The sequence below is a fragment of the Anomaloglossus baeobatrachus genome, chromosome 8 (assembly GCF_048569485.1).
Source record: "Anomaloglossus baeobatrachus isolate aAnoBae1 chromosome 8, aAnoBae1.hap1, whole genome shotgun sequence".
Classification (NCBI taxonomy): Eukaryota; Metazoa; Chordata; class Amphibia; order Anura; family Aromobatidae; genus Anomaloglossus; species Anomaloglossus baeobatrachus.
Window position 1 is genome coordinate 223,888,772 of NC_134360.1, and position 20,316 is coordinate 223,909,087.

The 20,316-nt window shown below is 43.9% G+C and overlaps 1 protein-coding gene across 1 annotated transcript in view; it reads right to left on the minus strand.

The window, feature by feature from the left end:
• The window catches only part of PTGFR (prostaglandin F receptor), a 35,124-nt gene extending 20,497 nt beyond the window's left edge, over positions 1 to 14,627 (minus strand). Inside the window, exons 1-2 of the mRNA XM_075320255.1 lie at positions 14,393 to 14,627; positions 6,835 to 7,672 (exon numbers count right to left, since the gene is read on the minus strand). Of these exons, the coding sequence (XP_075176370.1) occupies positions 6,835 to 7,629 (795 nt within the window). The 5' untranslated portion in view covers positions 7,630 to 7,672; positions 14,393 to 14,627. The remainder of the gene's footprint in view (positions 1 to 6,834; positions 7,673 to 14,392) is intronic.
• Between the last annotated feature and the right edge of the window lie 5,689 nt (positions 14,628 to 20,316).

A 20,316-nucleotide genomic window follows, 5' to 3' on the forward strand; every position in this document is an offset into this window, starting at 1 on the left:
TCTTTCGTGCCTGGTCATCTATTATCACTGCCCATCCCCCGCTCATCTATAATCACTGCCCATCATCCGCTCATCTATAATCACTGCCCATCCCCCACTCATCTGTAATCAATGCCCATCCCCCGCTCGTTTGTAATCACTGCCCATCCCCCGCTCATCTGTAATCACTGCCCATCCCCCGCTCATCTATAATCACTGCCCATCCCCCGCTCATCTATAATCACTGCCCATCCCCCGCTCATCTATAATCACTGCCCAACCCCTGCTCATCTATAATCACTGCCCATCCCCCGCTCATCTATAATCACTGCCCATCCCTCGCTCATCTATAATCACTGCCCAACCCCTGCTCATCTATAATCACTGCCCATCCCTCGCTCATCTATAATCACTGCCCATCACCCGCTCATCTGTAATCACTGCCCATCCCCCGCTCATCTATAATCACTGCCCATCCCCCGCTCATCTATAATCACTGCCCATCCCCCGCTCATCTATAATCACTGCCCATCCCCCGCTCATCTATAATCACTGCCCATCCCCCGCTCATCTATAATCACTGCCCAACCCCTGCTCATCTATAATCACTGCCCATTACTCGCTCATCTATAATCACTGCCAATCCCCCGCTCATCTGTAATCACTGCCCATCATCCGCTCATCTATAATCACTGCCCATCCCCCGCTCATCTATAATCACTGCCCATCCCCCGCTCATCTATAATCACTGCCCATCATCCGCTCATCTATAATCACTGCCCATCCCCCGCTCATCTATAATCACTGCCCATCATCCGCTCATCTATAATCACTGCCCATCCCCCGCTCATCTATAATCACTGCCCATCCCCTGCTCATCTATAATCACTGCCCATCCCCCACTCATCTGTAATCAATGCCCATCCCCTGCTCATCTATAATCACTGCCCATCCCCCGCTCATCTATAATCACTGCCCATCATCCGCTCATCTATAATCACTCCCCATCCCCCGCTCATCTATAATCACTGCCCATCCCCCGCTCATCTATAATCACTGCCCATCCCCTGCTCATCTATAATCACTGCCCATCCCCCACTCATCTGTAATCAATGCCCATCCCCTGCTCATCTATAATCACTGCCCATCCCCCGCTCATCTGTAATCACTGCCCATCCCCCGCTCATCTATAATCACTGCCCATCCCCCGCTCATCTATAATCACTGCCCATCCCCCGCTCATCTATAATCACTGCCCATCCCCTGCTCATCTATAATCACTGCCCATCCCCCACTCATCTGTAATCAATGCCCATCATCTGCTCATCTATAATCACTGCCCATCCCCCGCTCATCCATAATCACTGCCCATCCCCCGCTCATCTGTAATCAATGCCCATCATCTGCTCATCTATTTAACTGCCCATCCCCCGCTCATCTGTAATCAATGCCCATCATCCGCTCATCTATATTCACTGCCCATCCCCCGCTCATCTATAATCACTGCCCATCCCCCGCTCATCTATAATCACTGCCCATCCCCCGCTCATCTATAATCACTGCCCATCCCCCGCTCATCTATAATCACTGCCCAACCCCTGCTCATCTATAATCACTGCCCATCCCCCGCTCATCTATAATCACTGCCCATCCCTCGCTCATCTATAATCACTGCCCATCCCCCGCTCATCTATAATCACTGCCCATCACCCGCTCATCTATAATCACTGCCCATCACCCGCTCATCTGTAATCACTGCCCATCCCCCGCTCATCTATAATCACTGCCCATCCCCCGCTCATCTATAATCACTGCCCATCACCCGCTCATCTGTAATCACTGCCCATCATCTGCTCATCTATAATCACTGCCCATCCCCCGCTCATCTATAATCACTGCCCATCCCCCACTCATCTGTAATCAATGCCCATCATCTGCTCATCTATAATCACTGCCCATCCCCCGCTCATCTATAATCACTGCCCATCCCCCGCTCATCTGTAATCAATGCCCATCATCCGCTCATCTGTAATCACTGCCCATCCCCCGCTCATCTATAATCACTGCCCATCCCCCGCTCATCTATAATCACTGCCCATCCCCCGCTCATCTATAATCACTGCCCATCCCCCGCTCATCTATAATCACTGCCCATCATCCGCTCATCTATAATCACTGCCCATCCCCCGCTCATCTATAATCACTGCCCATCCCCCGCTCATCTATAATCACTGCCCATCTCCTGCTCATCTATAATCACTGCCCATCCCCCACTCATCTGTAATCAATGCCCATCATCTGCTCACCTATAATCACTGCCCATCCCCCGCTCATCTATAATCACTGCCCATCCCCCGCTCATCTGTAATCAATGCCCATCATCCGCTCATCTATAATCACTGCCCATCCCCCGCTCATCTATAATCACTGCCCATCCCCCGGTCATCTGTAATCAATGCCCATCATCTGCTCATCTATAATCACTGCCCATCCCCCGCTCATCTATAATCACTGCCCATCCCCCACTCATCTGTAATCAATGCCCATCATCTGCTCACCTATAATCACTGCCCATCCCCCGCTCATCTATAATCACTGCCCATCCCCCGCTCATCTGTAATCAATGCCCATCATCCGCTCATCTATAATCACTGCCCATCCCCCGCTCATCTATAATCACTGCCCATCCCCCGCTCATCTGTAATCAATGCCCATCATCTGCTCATCTATAATCACTGCCCATCCCCCGCTCATCTGTAATCACTGCCCATCCCCCGCTCATCTGTAATCAATGCCCATCATCTGCTCATCTATAATCACTGCCCATCCCCCGCTCATCTATAATCACTGCCCATCCCCCACTCATCTGTAATCAATGCCCATCATCTGCTCACCTATAATCACTGCCCATCCCCCGCTCATCTATAATCACTGCCCATCCCCCGCTCATCTGTAATCAATGCCCATCATCCGCTCATCTATAATCACTGCCCATCCCCCGCTCATCTATAATCACTGCCCATCCCCCGCTCATCTGTAATCAATGCCCATCATCTGCTCATCTATAATCACTGCCCATCCCCCGCTCATCTGTAATCACTGCCCATCCCCCACTCATCTGTAATCACTGCCCATTCATCTGTAATCACTGCCCATCCCCCGCTCATCTGTAATCAATGCCCATCATCTGCTCATCTATAATCACTGCCCATCCCCCGCTCATCTGTAATCACTGCCCATCCCCCACTCATCTGTAATCACTGCCCATTCATCTGTAATCACTGCCCATCCCCCGCTCATCTGTAATCACTGCCCATCCACCAATACCGCCTTTATCCTGTGGGCTGCAGCAGAAATGAACACTTGCTTCTAGGTTCCTCTGCTGATTGTTTGGGACCTTATGAGAGGAACACCCCAGCATAAGCTTATGTTACGGGGCTCCCTAACAAAAAGGAATTGTCAAAAGAGCCAAGCGCAATATATAATATATGATGGGGCTTTACAGGTTCCCTTACATCAATAATTTGCAGATTAGGGATCTTTTCTTCTATATTTGGTTAATGCTCAGATCAGCCGTGAAAAGCGTCTTTGGCTTTGGAGAACCTGGAATGTTAAATTACACAGACAGACCATTAAAGGGAATCTGTCAGCAGGATTTGGCTTCCTCATCTGATGGCAACATAATGTAGGCAAAGAGATTCTGAATCCAAAAGTGTATCACTTAGATTACTGGCTGCAGCAGTTCTGAAAAAAATCAAAGAATTGAGTTTTCAGCATAGAGCTGAGCTAAGAGCTGTTCTGCTGACACCAGGCTCCCTATAGATATTGTATATTGACTGTGAAGTGTCAATCACAGCAGGGGGCGTGCTGGGCTTCTCTGCACCTGCAGTTACTAGTCCTGCAATGTTAATCACAGGGTAATAAAGCCTTTAGTTTAAGTAAACAATAGCACACACACTGATAAGAGAGGCATAGTTGCTTTTTGTTTCTTAACCCTTACAGCATGCTGTCCTCAGCTTACATAGCAAAACCCTGCTGACAGATTCCCTTTAATTTTAAAAGGCGCTGTGTAATATTTCCCTTCATCCTGTGGTAGCACTACAGTAGAAGTGAACAGTTGCTGATCCTTTAGTAATCACATGGGATCTAAGTAGAGGAACATCATTAAAGAGTTTATTTTCAAAGCTTTTTCTACATAAAGCAATTGCCTAAAGGGGACTTTCCCTTGAGATAATTTTAAAGGGGCTCTAGAGTTTTCCTTTTTGATTACTAATATATAATTACACATGGGAATAGGGAAGGTTAAATTCACAATTGGTGATGTCACATCTCACCTCCACCTCCTCCTGTACAATGAGTGATAACACTTCTATATAAAGTAGATAATGTAGATAACCCAGAATCCACCATTCAAAATGGGTGATGTCACAGCTCACCTCCTTCCCCTCCTGTACAATGACTGATAACACCTCTATGTACAGTAGAAAACACTGGATCCACTTTTCACAATAGGTGATGTCACAGCCCACTTCCTCCCCCTCCTGTACAATGACTGATAACACCTCTATATACAGTAGATAACACAGGATCCACCAGTCCCAATAGGTGATTTCCCAGATCACCTCCTCCCCCTCCTGTACAATAACTGATAACACCTCTATGTACAGTAGATAACACAGGATCCACCTTTCACAATAGGTGATGTCACAGCCCACCTCCTCCCCCTCCTTTACAATGACTGATAACACCTCTATATACAGTAGATAACACAGGATCCACCTTTCACAATAGGTGATGTCACAGCCCACCTCCCCCCCTCCTGTACAATGGCTGAGAACACCTCTATATATAGGAGATAACACAGGATCCATCATTCACAATAGGTGATGACACAGCTCACTTCCTCCTCCTTCCTTCACCATGACCTTTGTACACACTCATTAGCTGCTTCAATACAAAAGATAGGGTCGGAGTCTTTTCATTGCAGCTAGTGTGAATTTCTTAATTTCTTGAAACAGGACATTAATAGCCGCAATGACTAGCGTGAAAATTGCAAGATTTCTATATTATATATATATATATATATATATATATATATATATATATATATATATACAGTGCCTACAAGTAGTATTCAACCCCCTGCAGATTTAGCAGGTTTACAGATTCGGAATAACTTGGCATTGTGACATTTGGACTGTAGATCAGCCTGGAAGTGTGAAATGCAGCAAAAAAGAATGTTGTTTCTTTTTTTATTTTTTTTTTAAATTGTGAAAAGTTTATTCAGAGGGTCATTTATTATTCAACCCCTCAAACCACAAGAATTCTGTTTGGTTCCCCTAAAGTATTAAGAAGTATTTCAGGCACAAAGAACAATGAGCTTCACATGTTTGGATTAATTATCTCTTTTTCCAGCCTTTTCTGACTAATTAAGACCCTCCACAAACTTGTGAACAGCACTCATACTTGGTCAACATGGGAAAGACAAAGGAGCATTCCAAGGCCATCAGAGACAAGATCGTGGAGGGTCACAAGGCTGGCAAGGGGTACAAAACCCTTTCCAAGGAGTTGGGCCTACCTGTCTCCACTGTTGGGAGCATCATCCGGAAGTGGAAGGCTTATGGAACTACTGTTAGCCTTCCACGGCCTGGACAGCCTTTGAAAGTTTCCACCCGTGCCGAGGCCAGGCTTGTCCGAAGAGTCAAGGCTAACCCAAGGACAACAAGGAAGGAGCTCCGGGAAGATCTCATGGCAGTGGGGACATTGGTTTCAGTCAATACCATAAGTAACGTACTCCACCGCAATGGTCTCCGTTCCAGACGAGCCCGTAAGGTACCTTTACTTTCAAAGTGTCATGTCAAGGCTCGTCTACAGTTTGCTCATGATCACTTGGAGGACTCTGAGACAGACTGGTTCAAGGTTCTCTGGTCTGATGAGACCAAGATCGAGATCTTTGGTGCCAACCACACACGTGACGTTTGGAGACTGGATGGCACTGCATACGATCCCAAGAATACCATCCCTACAGTCAAGCATGGTGGTGGCAGCATCATGCTGTGGGGCTGTTTCTCAGCAAAGGGGCCTGGCCATCTGGTCCGCATCCATGGGAAGATGGATAGCATGGCTTACCTGGAGATTTTGGCCAAGAACCTCCGCTCCTTCATCAAGGATCTTAAGATGGGTCATCATTTCATCTTCCAACAAGACAACGACCCAAAGCACACAGCCAAGAAAACCAAGGCCTGGTTCCAGAGGGAAAAAATCAAGGTGTTGCAGTGGCCTAGTCAGTCTCCTGACCTTAACCCAATTGAAAACTTGTGGAAGGAGCTCAAGATTAAAGTCCACATGAGACACCCAAAGAACCTAGATAACTTGGAGAAGATCTGCATGGAGGAGTGGGCCAAGATAACTCCAGAGACCTGTGCCGGCCTGATCAGGTCTTATAAAAGACGATTATCAGCTGTAATTGCAAACAAGGGTTATTCCACAAAATATTAAACCTAGGGGTTGAATAATAATTGACCCACACTTTTATGTTGAAAATGTATTAAAATTTAACTGAGCAACATAACTTGTTGGTTTGTAAGATTTATGCATCTGTTAATAAATCCTGCTCTTGTTTGAAGTTTGCAGGGTCTAACTTATTTGCATCTTATCAAACCTGCTAAATCTGCAGGGGGTTGAATACTACTTGTAGGCACTGTATATATATATATATATATATATATATATATATATTTTTAAAGATTGTTATATGGGAAGAAAAACACCTGATTTAAACAATTAGTAACTTTCTGGTGACACATTCCCTTTAAGACACCGAGCAAAGTGTTTCTTCCGTGCTCCAGAACTTACCAAGAATGGAGTCCAACAGATACAGGAGACGCACATGATGGCCAGGAGCTGGATGATCATCTCCAGGTGGTGAGACCGGCCTTGCCGATGCTGCTGGCTCTTCAGTTTGGCTCGGAGTAATGTAATTCCAGTCATGGCGTTGCATACGAATGAGATGGCCAAAGAAAGGAGCCCCAGAGAGGAAAAAAACAGCAGATGGAACTGATCCATCCAGTCCTCAATATTCTCAGTCTTTAGAAAGCACCACGTCTTGGTGGCCTGGATGTGGTAGGACCTTAAAGTCACAATCGGCAACAAAGCCACCAAGATGGCGAAAAGCCAGACGAAAGCCAAGATCATCTTCGCGTGTCTGGAAGTCATTTTGGTAGAGTGAAAGATGGGCTCGGTGACTCCGATACACCTCTCCACCGCCATCACGCTCCCAAGTAATAGCGGGCAGAGGCCGAAGAACACCATGCACATTCCGAAAATGCTGCACAGGACGTCCGCGTGGTCAAACTTTGACCAGTCCCGATTGGAGGCGTAAACAAAGACCGCAATTGTCCCATTAATGAGATGGCCGAACAGGTCGGTGAAGACCAAGCCGCTGGCAAACAGGAGGAAGGAGGCCTTGGACTTCTTCCTGAACCGCTGGTAGGCTTTCAAGAGGATGACGATGGCGAGACTGTTAGATGCGATCCCCACCGTCATGAACACTATGGAAAAAAACACTGATATCTTCAGGTCCCTGAGATCCGTACTGTTTGGCGGAGACACGGCTCCGCTGTAGAACGTCACCTCCGTACTGTTATTCATGGTTAGATGAGTGGATTAAATCATCTCCAGAGCATGAAGAGACCTGAAAAAAAGGAAAAGATAATAAAGGAGACAATGTGTAACCTGGAAAGGACAGGAAGAAAACCAGCAACACTATCTATCTAAAGATAAGATAAGCCACGCCCATGAATATAAGCCCCACCCCCGAGTAAATAGCTGCTGAACTGAAGGTATTAGGAGAAGACTCATGTTTTAAGTGTCAGATTTCTATACAAAAAAGATATCTGTTATCTATTATCTATCTATTATATATGTATATATCCATCTACATATTATCTTCTATCTATCCTTCCATCTATTATCTAGTATCTATCTATTAACTATTATCTATATATTATCTATTATCTATTTATCTATCTATTATCTATCTATCTATTTATCTATGTATTATCTATATAATATCTATCTATTAACTATTATCTATTTATTATCTATCTATCTATTTTCTATCTATTATCTATCTATTATCTATCTATCCATCTATTAACTATTATCTATCTGTCTATTATCTATCTATCCATCTATTAACTATTATCTATATATTATCTATCTATCAATCTATCCATCTATCTATCTATTATCTATCTATCTATCTATTATCTATCTATCTATCTATTATCTATCAATCTATCCATCTATCTATCTATTATCTATCTATTTTCTATCTATTATCTATTATCTATCTATTATCTATCTAGTCCTCCACCAATGCCGCATGATCCCTTTAATCCTCACAATTCGAGGGCTCTAGAGAGAACATACGAGATAGAATAACTCACCATGCTTTTGTGGTCTATGGCAGTGAAAGAGGCGATGGTAGATTCAGGTTATCATAACATGGTCACCCCCAGCATTCACCTAACAGCTGCCTTGGTTTTATAATATTTTAGAGGGGGAGCAGACCCCTATGAATTATTTCTATTTTCTGCTGTTGAGTTTGCTCAAGCTTGGACTGGCCAGCAGGAGAGCCGGAGAATCCCCCGGTGGGCCCCTGGGCAGTATTACATCACTTTGCCTCCAATATATCAATAGTTTGCACAAGATCGGACTGGCCAGCAGGAGAGCCGGAGAATCCCCCGGTGGGCCCCTGGGCAGTATTACATCACTTTGCCTCCAATATAATCAATGGTTTGCACAGGATCGGACTGGCCAGCAGGAGAGCCGGAGAATCCTCTGGTGGGCCCCTTTTGCAGTAGAACGTTACTTACCCTCCAATATAATCAGTAGTTTGCACAGGATCGGACTGGCCAGCAGGAAACCCGGAGAATCCCCCGGTGGGCCCCTGGGCAGTATTACATCACTTTGCCTCCAATATAATCAGTACTTTGCACAATACACTTGTATCACTATGTATGGACGATGGAAGCGTCTCATCATTCACTACCCCGTATATTATTATATAGAAGCAGAGGTAAATTTGTGAATGTAATATTTGCATGTAGTTGACCAGTGGCCCCCAGAGTCAATGTTACTGGTGCACCCCCGCCACCCCAGTCTGATTCTGGGCTTCTCTGCACACTCTTTCCTTTATACTCTGAGATTGACTCCTACAGTCTGATGTTGTTAACTTGTCCTATAAGGGATTTTTTTGTGTAGTTTCACCAAAGATCAAACTTTACTTTGAAGGGTTAATCCCATGATAGTAAGCTACCTCTTTCCATAGGATAGGGGATAGCTTACACATTTCGGGGGGTCCGCCTGCAGGGACCCCCAACAATCCTGAGCATCGGGGTCTATGGAGCTCCCTTGACTTCTGCTCCATGTATTGTCGGAGGGACTGTCGGATGGAGCCGAGTGCAGCCCCCCATTATCTCCTGCACTCCAGAGCCCCGTTCTCAGGGTGCGGGTGGTCCCCAGCGATCAGCAAAGAGGGGATAACATAATATCTTGGGATTAACCCTTTAACCTTCATTGAAAATCATCTGATGAGAAAAATACAATCTAAATAAACATTGCCGGATCCCCCCGGTGGAATCCTCCGCCGTCTCCTTTAGAACTTCCCATTCTTTCCATTCTTACACACACGTGTTTTCTCCTAATCCTGGAGCAATTGGGAAACATCATAAAGATCTTTCATAATATTCTTTAGCTTTTTAAGCATAGCAGAGCTGAGTTTGTCAGTCGGCACAATATATCCTGACATCATGATGTGTTTATTTCCATAAGTGCAGATGAATGTACAGAGGTCACCACCGGTGAAATGACACATTCAGCTCTGCTACATCCATCCGAGGTTGCCAGGAAGCCTATGGCCTGCAGTGAAGGGCGGTGAGTCAGATCCGTCCGGCCCTGATCTCTATTTCTCCATCATTCTCTCTGCACATCACATATTGATGTCTCCGCTCATCACTCATTAGATACATTGTATCTTACCGGGATGGATAATATTAATATCATTCACAGTCTACAAGAAAAACTGCTGGAAAAGTAAGAAAAATCCGCACCGAGAAGAAACCGAATCCGGAAACACCGAGTACAACCCAATAATAGAACAGGTCTGAGAATAAGAAAACACGAGCGCTCCTGCCTATATATAGAGCGGCCCGGACACCGGCACTAATGTCTTATTTACAGAACATCCACCCAGCGGAGACAGTTCACACCAGACGGTCAGAAACAAGCTCCGGGCTGGAGACACATGCATTCTATGAGAAAATCGCACAACTAGCAATTGCTCAGTGGTGAGATTTTAGTAAAATGCCATCACATTAATAAAATCGCAGGAAAAATAGAGACAATATTAATAAATATGCTTTTATCGATCTAGAAACATTTGTCTTTGCGCCTGGTCTTACAGCGATATTGCAGTTGCAATTCCGAACACAGCCTGTGGACTGGAGGGGCGCTGTTTCTAGAGTAAATAAAGACAGAGCTCCTCGGTTGTAATCTCCTAGATCGCATCAGATCCCATTCCCTTGCTATTATCTGACTGCAGCACGGATTGTTAGTACTGCGTCAGATGGTAGTTGTTAGCTGTGTCAGCTCTGCAATGTAAGCTCTGCTATGTCAGCTCTGCTATATAAGCTCTGCTATGTCAGCTCTACTATATCATCTCTGCTATGTCAGCTCTGCTATATCAGCTCTGCTATATAAGCTCTGCTATGTCAGCTCTGCTATGTGAGCTCTTCTATGTCAGCTCTGCTATGTCAGTTCTGCTATGTCAGCTCTGCTATATCAGCTCTGATATGTCAGCTCTGCTATATCAGCTGCTATATCAGCTCTGCTATATCAGCTCTGCTATGTCAGCTCTGCTATATCAGCTATCAGCTCTGCTATGTCATCTCTGCTATGTAAGCTCTGCTATATCAGCTCTACTATGTCAACTGTGCTATATGAGCTCTGCTATGTCTGCTCTGCTATATCAGCTCTGCTATGTCAGCTCAGCTATATAAGCTCTGCTATGTCAGCTCTGCTTTATAAGCTCTGCTATGTCAGCTCTGCTTTATCAGCTCTGCTTTATCAGCTCTGCTATGTCAGCTCTGCTATATCAGCTCTGCTATATCAGTTCTGCTATGTCAGCTCTGCTGTCAGCTCTGCTATGTCAGCTCTGCTATATAAGCTCTGCTATGTCAGCTCTGCTTTATAAGCTCTGCTATGTCAGCTCTGCTTTATAAGCTCTGCTATGTCAGCTCTGCTTTATCAGCTCTGCTATGTCAGCTCTGCTATGTCAGCTCTGCTACATCTACAGCACAAGTACAAGAAATGGGAAATGCATGTTTAGTGTAAGAACGATACAATCTGTAACAATAAGATTTCAATCTGACTCATCATTTACATTTTTTGTCACTTTTTTGTTTTGTGGATTTCCTGGACCTTACTTTGCGTCAATTTATTTATAATGGTGCACACGGGTCATGAATTTTGCACAAAATAAAAAACTCTCATTATTTTTCTATTTTATCAATTCTGCACCTTTTTAAGATAAAAATCTGCATTTTCAGCTAAAATTTCCTATAAAATTTCAGGTGTACTGTACATAAAATCACTGTGGGAAGAGGTGTGGGGGTGGGGCAGGGTGGACATTGTGCCAAAAATGTTCTAAAGATCCAAAAAAACAAAACAGCAGACCTTCAATGGCCAACATAAAAAAACAAGCAAAACAAACTTACAAAAAGCATAAATTAAAAGAAGAATAAGCGGCCGTTGTTTTATGTCGTTGCTATTTAAGCAATTGTCCATTTATTTTTTATTTTTTTATTTTTTTTAAATAGTTCAAAGCTTCCGTTTACTGTTTTGATCCAAATCACGGAGATGTCCCAGTTTTGGTAAAAGTATCACAGTTTGGATCTTTTCACATGAAGTTTTACGACTTCTCAGACCCCTCCCGAATTGTTGGGTTTTCCTTATTGACTTCAATGTGGGAAAAACAGCAGGAAAAAAAAAACATGAAAAAGTCTGTAAGTGAAGTTGTAACTTTGAGGGAGTTGTAGAAACTTTTCCCAGAATGAACTGAATTCAATTTCGGAATTTAGAAGGCATTTGACCTATAATAAACTCTCCGGACTCCGGGGACTGTTACCCTGCTGGCGCCATCCGCTGCCATCGCCATGTTTGCTCGTACAGGCTGCAGTGGAGGTTCGAGCAGATGGACAATTGCTTATACTATTACCTAACACGACCCCTGGAGCCGGGCAGAGCAATGTGCCGGAGCCGTAATGTGCCACATGGAACCCCATGCACCATAGCACTTTGTATCTGCACGGCTGCTGTACATCGCTCCATATATTCTCTCTATAAGCAATGTCCTGGTGGTCCGAGCTATACATTATATACACTTGTTCTAATTCTTTACCATCTGGAAATTATACGCAGCCGTAATAGTCATATGTATGAGCCGTAAGCGTTTGGAACTCTTCCATCCCATCGTGGTGCCCCTGCCGCCTCCAGAAAGGATCCCGTAACAAGAACCAGTGCTGTGACTGCAAGAATGACCCTATAATGTTTCCATACAAGACCATTGCGGCTCTATACAAGACTCTATAATGCCTCCATACAAGACCCTATAATGTCTCCATACAAGACCCTATAAAGTCTCCATACAAGACCCTATAATGTCTCCATACAAGACCATACCAACTCCATACAAGACCATACCAACTCCATACAAGACCATACCAACTCCATACAAGACCATAGCGGCTCCATACAGACCATAGCAGCTCCATACAAGACCCTATAATGTCTCCATACAAGACCATAGCGGCTCCATACAAGACCATAGCGGCTTCATACAAGACCATAGAAGCTCCATACAAGACCCTATAATGTCTCCATACAAGACCATATAAGCTCCATACAAAACCATAGCGGCTTCATACAAGACCCTATATTGTGTCCATACAAGACCATAGCGGCACCATACCAGACCATAGCAGCTCCAAATAAGACCATAGCAGCTCCATACAAGACCCTATATCGTCGCCAAACAAGACCTTACCGGGTCCATACAAGACCATAGCGGCTTCATACAAGACCCTATATTGTCTCCATACAAGACCATAGCGGCACCATACCAGACCATAGCAGCTCCAAACAAGACCATAGCAGCTCCATACAAGACCCTATATCGTCGCCAAACAAGACCTTACCGGGTCCATACAAGACCATAGCGGCTTCATACCAGACCCTATATTGTCTCCATACAAGACCATAGCGGCTCCAAACAAGATCATAGCAGCTCCATACAAGACCCTATACAGTAATGTCTCCAAACAAGACCTTACCGGGTCCATACAAGACCATAGCGGCTCCATACAAGACCCTATATTGTCTCCATACAAGACCATAGCGGCTCCATGCAAGACCATAGCGGCTCCATACAAGACCATAGCAGCTCCATACAAGACCCTATAATGTCTCCATACAAGACCATAGAAGCTCCATACAAGACCATAGCGGCTCCATACAAGACCATAGCGGCTCCATACAAGACCATAGCGGCTCCATACAACACCCTATAATGTCTCCATACAAGACCCTATAATGTCTCCAAACAAGACCTTACCAGGTCCATACAAGACCATAGGAGCGCCATACAAGACCCTATAACGTCTCCATACAAGACGATAGTGACTCCATACAAGACCATAGCGGCTCCATACAAGACCATAGCAGCTCCATACAAGACTGTATAACGTCTCAATACAAGACCATAGCGACGCCATACCAGACCCTATAACGTCTCCATACAAGACCTCTCCTCTAATATCATAGTATCGATCAGAAATGCTGCATAACCTGGATACAAAGTCTGATACATTGTTTCCTTTTAGGTTCTTTCTACAGAACTCCCATAAAACAGCACAAGGAGCCTCGGACAGATCCATAATACCCCCTACCAGGAGATTACCCCCTACTACTCCTAGAATACTCAATTTACTGACATTTACATATTTTGAAGCAACTTTTTAAATCATAGAATATTTAACTCCAGTTAAAATAAAAATATAAAACAGCCGTTATATAAACCTCATGTCAAAATTAAACTAAGTTAATAAGTTTCCAATTCCTGCGACTTTGTGGCAAGTAAGAGCAGTAGATGATAGCCCAATGATGGGGGCACAGATACCCGGGGGTCTTGGATTAGAGGAATCATTGAAGAATGAGCCACTCAACAATTTAAGGATATGGGGTCATTTCTTTTTAATGTCTCCATCCCTTTATATTTAATGCCAGCGATCAATACTGATCCATACTCAGTAGATGGGGCATTATATACAGAATATAGGAAGGTTCTCCGTACCTGTCCGGGCGTCCCTCTGGCCGTCACCAGTCACAGCGCCCACCATCCTACACCAGGCTTATTCTTCATAAAGTAAAGGAGCAGAAGTCCTCAGAAAGAGCGATGCCCCCTCTGCCTGGACAGAAATCCCACGACTTTCCTCATATCCCCAAGTGTGGGGTCCGGGGGTCTGGACCTGGGCATCCAAGGGGCATAAACCAGCAGTGGGTGAGAGCAGGACCATCCAGCAGCAGCCAGGTTCTCGCTCTGAACATAAAATCAATGTGGTTCTCCAGGAGCTCGTCCAACCCCTCCCACACGATTTAACCATTGTGAGACGTGGAAATGACACACACTCACTATTACCATCCACAGCTACTGTGTATACAGCATATATCTCCTGCCAGGGGGTATACAACGCCACACTAAAGGGGGCTTCTACACAATAGGGTGACATGGACAGCTAAACTATGCCCTAATCCATGATCTATGATCTATGATCATATCTATCTAATCTAATCTATGACCCTAATCCATAATCTCAAGGGATGCAGGTGTAGTAGATGGTAGCGGGCGATAATTGAATGTATACATATATTCATAAAGAATTCTATATGGAAGCGATATGTGCGGAGGTAGCAGAGCTGAGTTGTATCAGTTATGCACTGTGTTAAAGAATTGAAAAGTTTCATAATTCACACATACGTACGAGCAAACTGATGTAGCTGAGCTGATACTGCCTTATAAATGCTGCTCTGCGGCTCGGTAACTCGACCCTGGATTATATTGTAAAAATGTTTACTGTCTCTTTAAGTGAATGTTCAGATTTTGCTCTTGTATTTCTACATGTACAAAATAATGTCCTGTTATTGTTATAGAATTTAATATCTTTATATTTTCCATGTATATTTGAATAGTTATTGGAGGTTATCTAATATAGAGTGCCAAATCCCTTGCACAGAAAGGATGTTACATGAAAACATTCCACCTAATTGAAGCCACCACTAGAGGGAGCTCCCTCTAAACAGAGATACATAAGATTCTGTCTGCAGCCAGCACTATTGGGAGCTCCCTGTATACAGAGATACATGATAAGATTCTGTCTGCAACCACCACAAGGTGATGCTCCCTGTATACAGAGATACATGATAAGATCCTGTCTGCAGCCACCACTAGGGGGAGCTCCCTGTATACAGAGATACATGATAAGATCCTGTCTGCAGCCACCACTAGGGGGAGCTCCCTGTACACAGAGATACATGATATGATTTGTTCTGCAGCCACCACTAGGGGGAGCTCCCGTATACAGAGATACCTAATAAAAATCCTGTGGGCAGCCAACAATAGGGGTAGCTCCCTGTATATAGAGATACATGATAATATTCTGTCTGCAGCCACCACTAGAGGGAGCTCCCTGTATACAGAGATACATGATAACATTCTGTCTGCAGCCACCACTGGGGGGAGCTCCCTGTATACAGAGATACATGATAAGATCCTGTCTGCAGCCATCTCTAGGGGGAGCTCCCTGTATACAGAGATACATGATAACATTCTGTCTGCAGCCACCACTAGGGGGAGCTCCCTCTATACAGAGATACATGATAACATTCTGTCTGCAATCACCACTAGGGGGAGCTCCCTGTATACAGAGATATATGATAAGATCCTGTCTGCAGCCACCACTAGGGGGAACTCCCTGTATACAGAGATACATGATAACATTCTGTCTGCAGCAACCACTAGGGGGAGCTTCCTATATACAGAGATACATGGTAAGATTCTGTCTGCAGCCACCACTAGGGCGAGCTCCCTGTATACAGAGATACATGATAAGATTCTGTTTGCAGCCACGACTAGGGGGAGCTCCCTGCATACAGAGATACATGATAAGATCCTGTGTGCAGCCACCACTAGGGGGAGCTCCCTGTATACAGAGATACATGATAATATCCTGTCTGCAGCCACCACTAGGGGGAGCTCCCTGTATACAGAGATACATGATAATATCCTGTCTGCAGCCACCACTAGGGGGAGCTCTCTGTACACATGATGAGAAACAGATTTTTAAACCATAAAAAATAACATTTATTAGACGTCTCAGATTCACTTTAATACATTGGAGTCAGTTAATCTGCAGAACTGATGATATATAGTGGATATGAGAATGATCAGAGCCATATGATGAGCTGAGTTCTGCTCCACATCTACATACATCTACATGGACATATCATGAGCATAACCTACAGGAAAATAGATTCAGAAACCAACTTTCTCCTATTTTTACTGGAAAACTCAAATTCTAAATACTGAACAAGGTGAAACCATTGGATTTTATTCTTTCCTGTTTCTTAGTAAATTCCGCGTTCGTGGTCACTTACTGATGATTCACACATTGTTGACAAAACACAAGTTTTTGATTGTAAAACTTTCCATCGTGTTACTAAAAGGTTCAGAATTGAACTCATTGTGGAATCCCAGCTATTGGCGGAAGACAAGCTAGATCTAGTTGTTACTTCTTTTACTCATTTTTGGTTTCTATATTTTTATTTTACATGAATTATGTTACATTGTAGCACGGGTGAATATACACTGTGTCCACCCATATTCTGTCCTCTGCCATTAACTTGAGAACGGCAGCAGCTATAGGCATAGAAGTGGTGTCTAGGTATAGTAAAGTATCCATGTGCTACGCAATGAAACCACCTATAGCGCCACCTGGTGGAAAACAACGGAGTTAGCATTTTTATTTCAAAAACGGAACGAGATAGAGAAAAAAAGTGAATTACAAAGTTGTAGGGCATCATCAATTCAATACGAATCGACACCTTGCATACAGAAATGCTAGGATTAGAACGTGTAAAACTCACAAGGCTGCGGACGTGAAGAGATACCTCATGGAGACCTTCCTACAAGTCATTGGGTATGGTGGCTGCGTGGAGTGGCCTCCACACTTACCTGACCCCATTGGACTTCTTCCTGTGAGGTTACATCAAACAGCAGGTGTATGCGACCCCTCCACCAACATTGCAGGACCTACAACGGCGTATCACAGATGCTTGTGCAAACGTGTCAACTACCATATTGCACAACGTATACACAACAGGAGGAAACGAGTAGAATTGCTTCAAAAAATATATGTATTTTTATTCGTTATGGTTTTTTAGCAGTATATATTTTAATGACTAGAGCATAATAGGTCAAAATACATATATATCTATATATGAAAAAATTACAGAATGGATAAGGGCGGCCAAGAGGAGGGATATTAAAAAAGGCACTTACATAACCCGCCAAACTTATAGTACATGGTATTTGCGAGCAAAGAAGAGAGATTCAAGTGTAAGGGTAAATTCACATAGAAAAAGTCCTTATTCATGAGTGAATATGACCAAAACACATTGTTACACCAAGAGGGGATTAATTGAATATCGACAAACTGATTCTGGATTATTGCACCAAGGAAGACTATGCATGAAGCTCAGACCATGCATTACAGGTACTGCTGGCCATATCAGGAAAGAATCCCACAGTTGGCGCTACTCTCATAAAATGTACCGTACATCACATGAATCAGTAGTCAAAAGCAGTAATGCAAGGGTCCTATCCGCAGAGTGCCAGAATGCTGCTGTGACAATCAGAAGGATAAATAGCAATAGTATGCAGATAAATAAACTATGACATTAGTATGCCAAAAGCATATGTCATTGCAGCAATACAGGCACATGCAAAGAAAGAGAGCCGCTACATACCGCAGTGTACTAGTTTTCACGGAGGATAAAAATCAGGCAGGTTAGTCAGGTGAGGAGGGGGTTAAAACCCAGAAATAGACTCCAACGTACGTTTCACAAGGAATATGTACTATTGCTTCATCAGGGAGCAACATACAGTATGCTGTGCAGAGTCCAGATGTGCATTGCAGCTGACGGCCACTTTGAGCATCAAAGTTAAATGAGCGCCATTTGCGTGACCAGCATTCAGTGTTTTGGGGGGGTCATAGGTTTCATATCATAGCATTTCTGTATGCAAGGTGTCGATTCGCATTGAATTGATGATGCCCTGCAACTTTGTAATTCACTTTTTTTCTCTATCTCGTTCCGTTTTCGATATAAAAATGCTAACTCCGCTGTTTTCCACCAGGTGGCGCTATAGGTGGTTTCATTGCGTAGCGCATGGCTACTTTACTATACCTAGACACCACTTCTATGCCTATAGCTGCCATTGTTTTCAAGTTAATGGCGGTGGACAGGATATGGGTGGACACACTGTAGATGCGTCTGTGCTATGACTTTCCATTGACTTGTGAAGTTGCCAGTTGTGTTTAATGAGGATCATTCTTTTCCTGGAGTTCACGGAGGAACGTTCCCATAAGTAGAAGATACACGGGAGCACAGTTTATGTAGCGTGTGCAGATATCTCCAGCGGTGTAAGGTGGAGTGATGCCCTCCTGGAATCCTGGAATTCCCTTCTTACAATTCTTAGGACTTGAAGTTAAAGTTTAAAACAATTGAAATTTTCCCGATTGTTTCCGATTGTATAAATTTGAGAAGAGAACGAGGCGCATTACACATCACTGCTAACAATAGTGGAAGCGCTTATTAAAAATTAATGTCTTCCTCTTGTGAGCGCTCGACTGCTGTTCTGGATTCGTTCCAGTTTAGCCATAGATTCCAAGAACTGATACATTTGTTACATTGGTGTGAAGTTTTTATGTTACCAATTTTTCATAATTAGACCCAATAAGTTCACATCCGCGTATTACACATCTGTACAACATCCGAGCTGCACAATACAGAAGCGCGGCCGCCATGGAAGTGTATAGGGCCCACAGCAAACGGTGTAAGGCGGATAGTGGCATGTTTCATCAAGTGTCACGCGACAACAATGTTCTACTCTGGAATATTTGCTTCTATGGCTAAGTGCAGATTGCTTTTTAAGGAGATTTATGTATGAGTTCATTAAAAAAACACCATAAAAATTGCCTAAAAATCACTTGAAAGTTGTTTCCTATTCATTTCAAATTAGTGTCTTTGCTTTATATATTAGGAGTTTTTTGAGCGTTTTTTTTTACACTTCAGGTGTTGAAATTCTGCTGGAAAAAGAGAAAGTGCAAGTCACTTCTTTGAAATAGATCATGATGGGATCAATTCTAAACTAGATATTATCCAATCAGAAGGCTGAAAGGGACAGTTCAGAAAAATAAAACTTTTAGGCCATATGCACACGAGAGATCGTACCTGCGGACTATTCTGCAGGTATTTCCGCAAGTTCACGCAGCAACTCCCTGGAATCCGCAGCTATCCATTGCTGTGGTATTGCTGTGTTATTGCTGCAGAAACAGTGCAGATTTCGTGCGGAATTCCCGCCCTGTATCTCCATAGTGGAAAGGCGGGAATTCCGCAGATAATTCCACATAAATAATGGACATGTAGTTACGTACGGCTGCGGGACATCCGCAGCATTTTCCGCAGCCGCACAGCATTGATGCAGCACTCCCCAAATCCCATAGGATAAAATGGGGAGTCTCTGTGCTTGCGTAAACCTGCGTATTTATCTGGAAAATCTAGAAAATCTTCAGGTTTTCCACTGAAAAATCCACAGTTAGTTTCTCCCATGGGCACGTGGCCTTAAAGCACTTCAACAACATAAAAAACTGTTGAGGAGAGCCTTTCCATTAAATAACCTCTTGACAAGGGATTGTAGGAAATATGTCTTACATAATTCAGGTTTCAGATCATACATATGACAGAGAGCTAAAGATGGCCACTGATGGCATCATAGACCCTTCCATCAGCATGGATCCACCAGGTAATGTCCCTTCCATCAGCATCACCATGGATCCGTCCAATGACGTCATAGACCCACCTACGATGACACCCACCAATCAGCTCATGAACTAAAGGGTGCTTTACACGCTGCGACATCGATAGCGATAGCACCCGCCC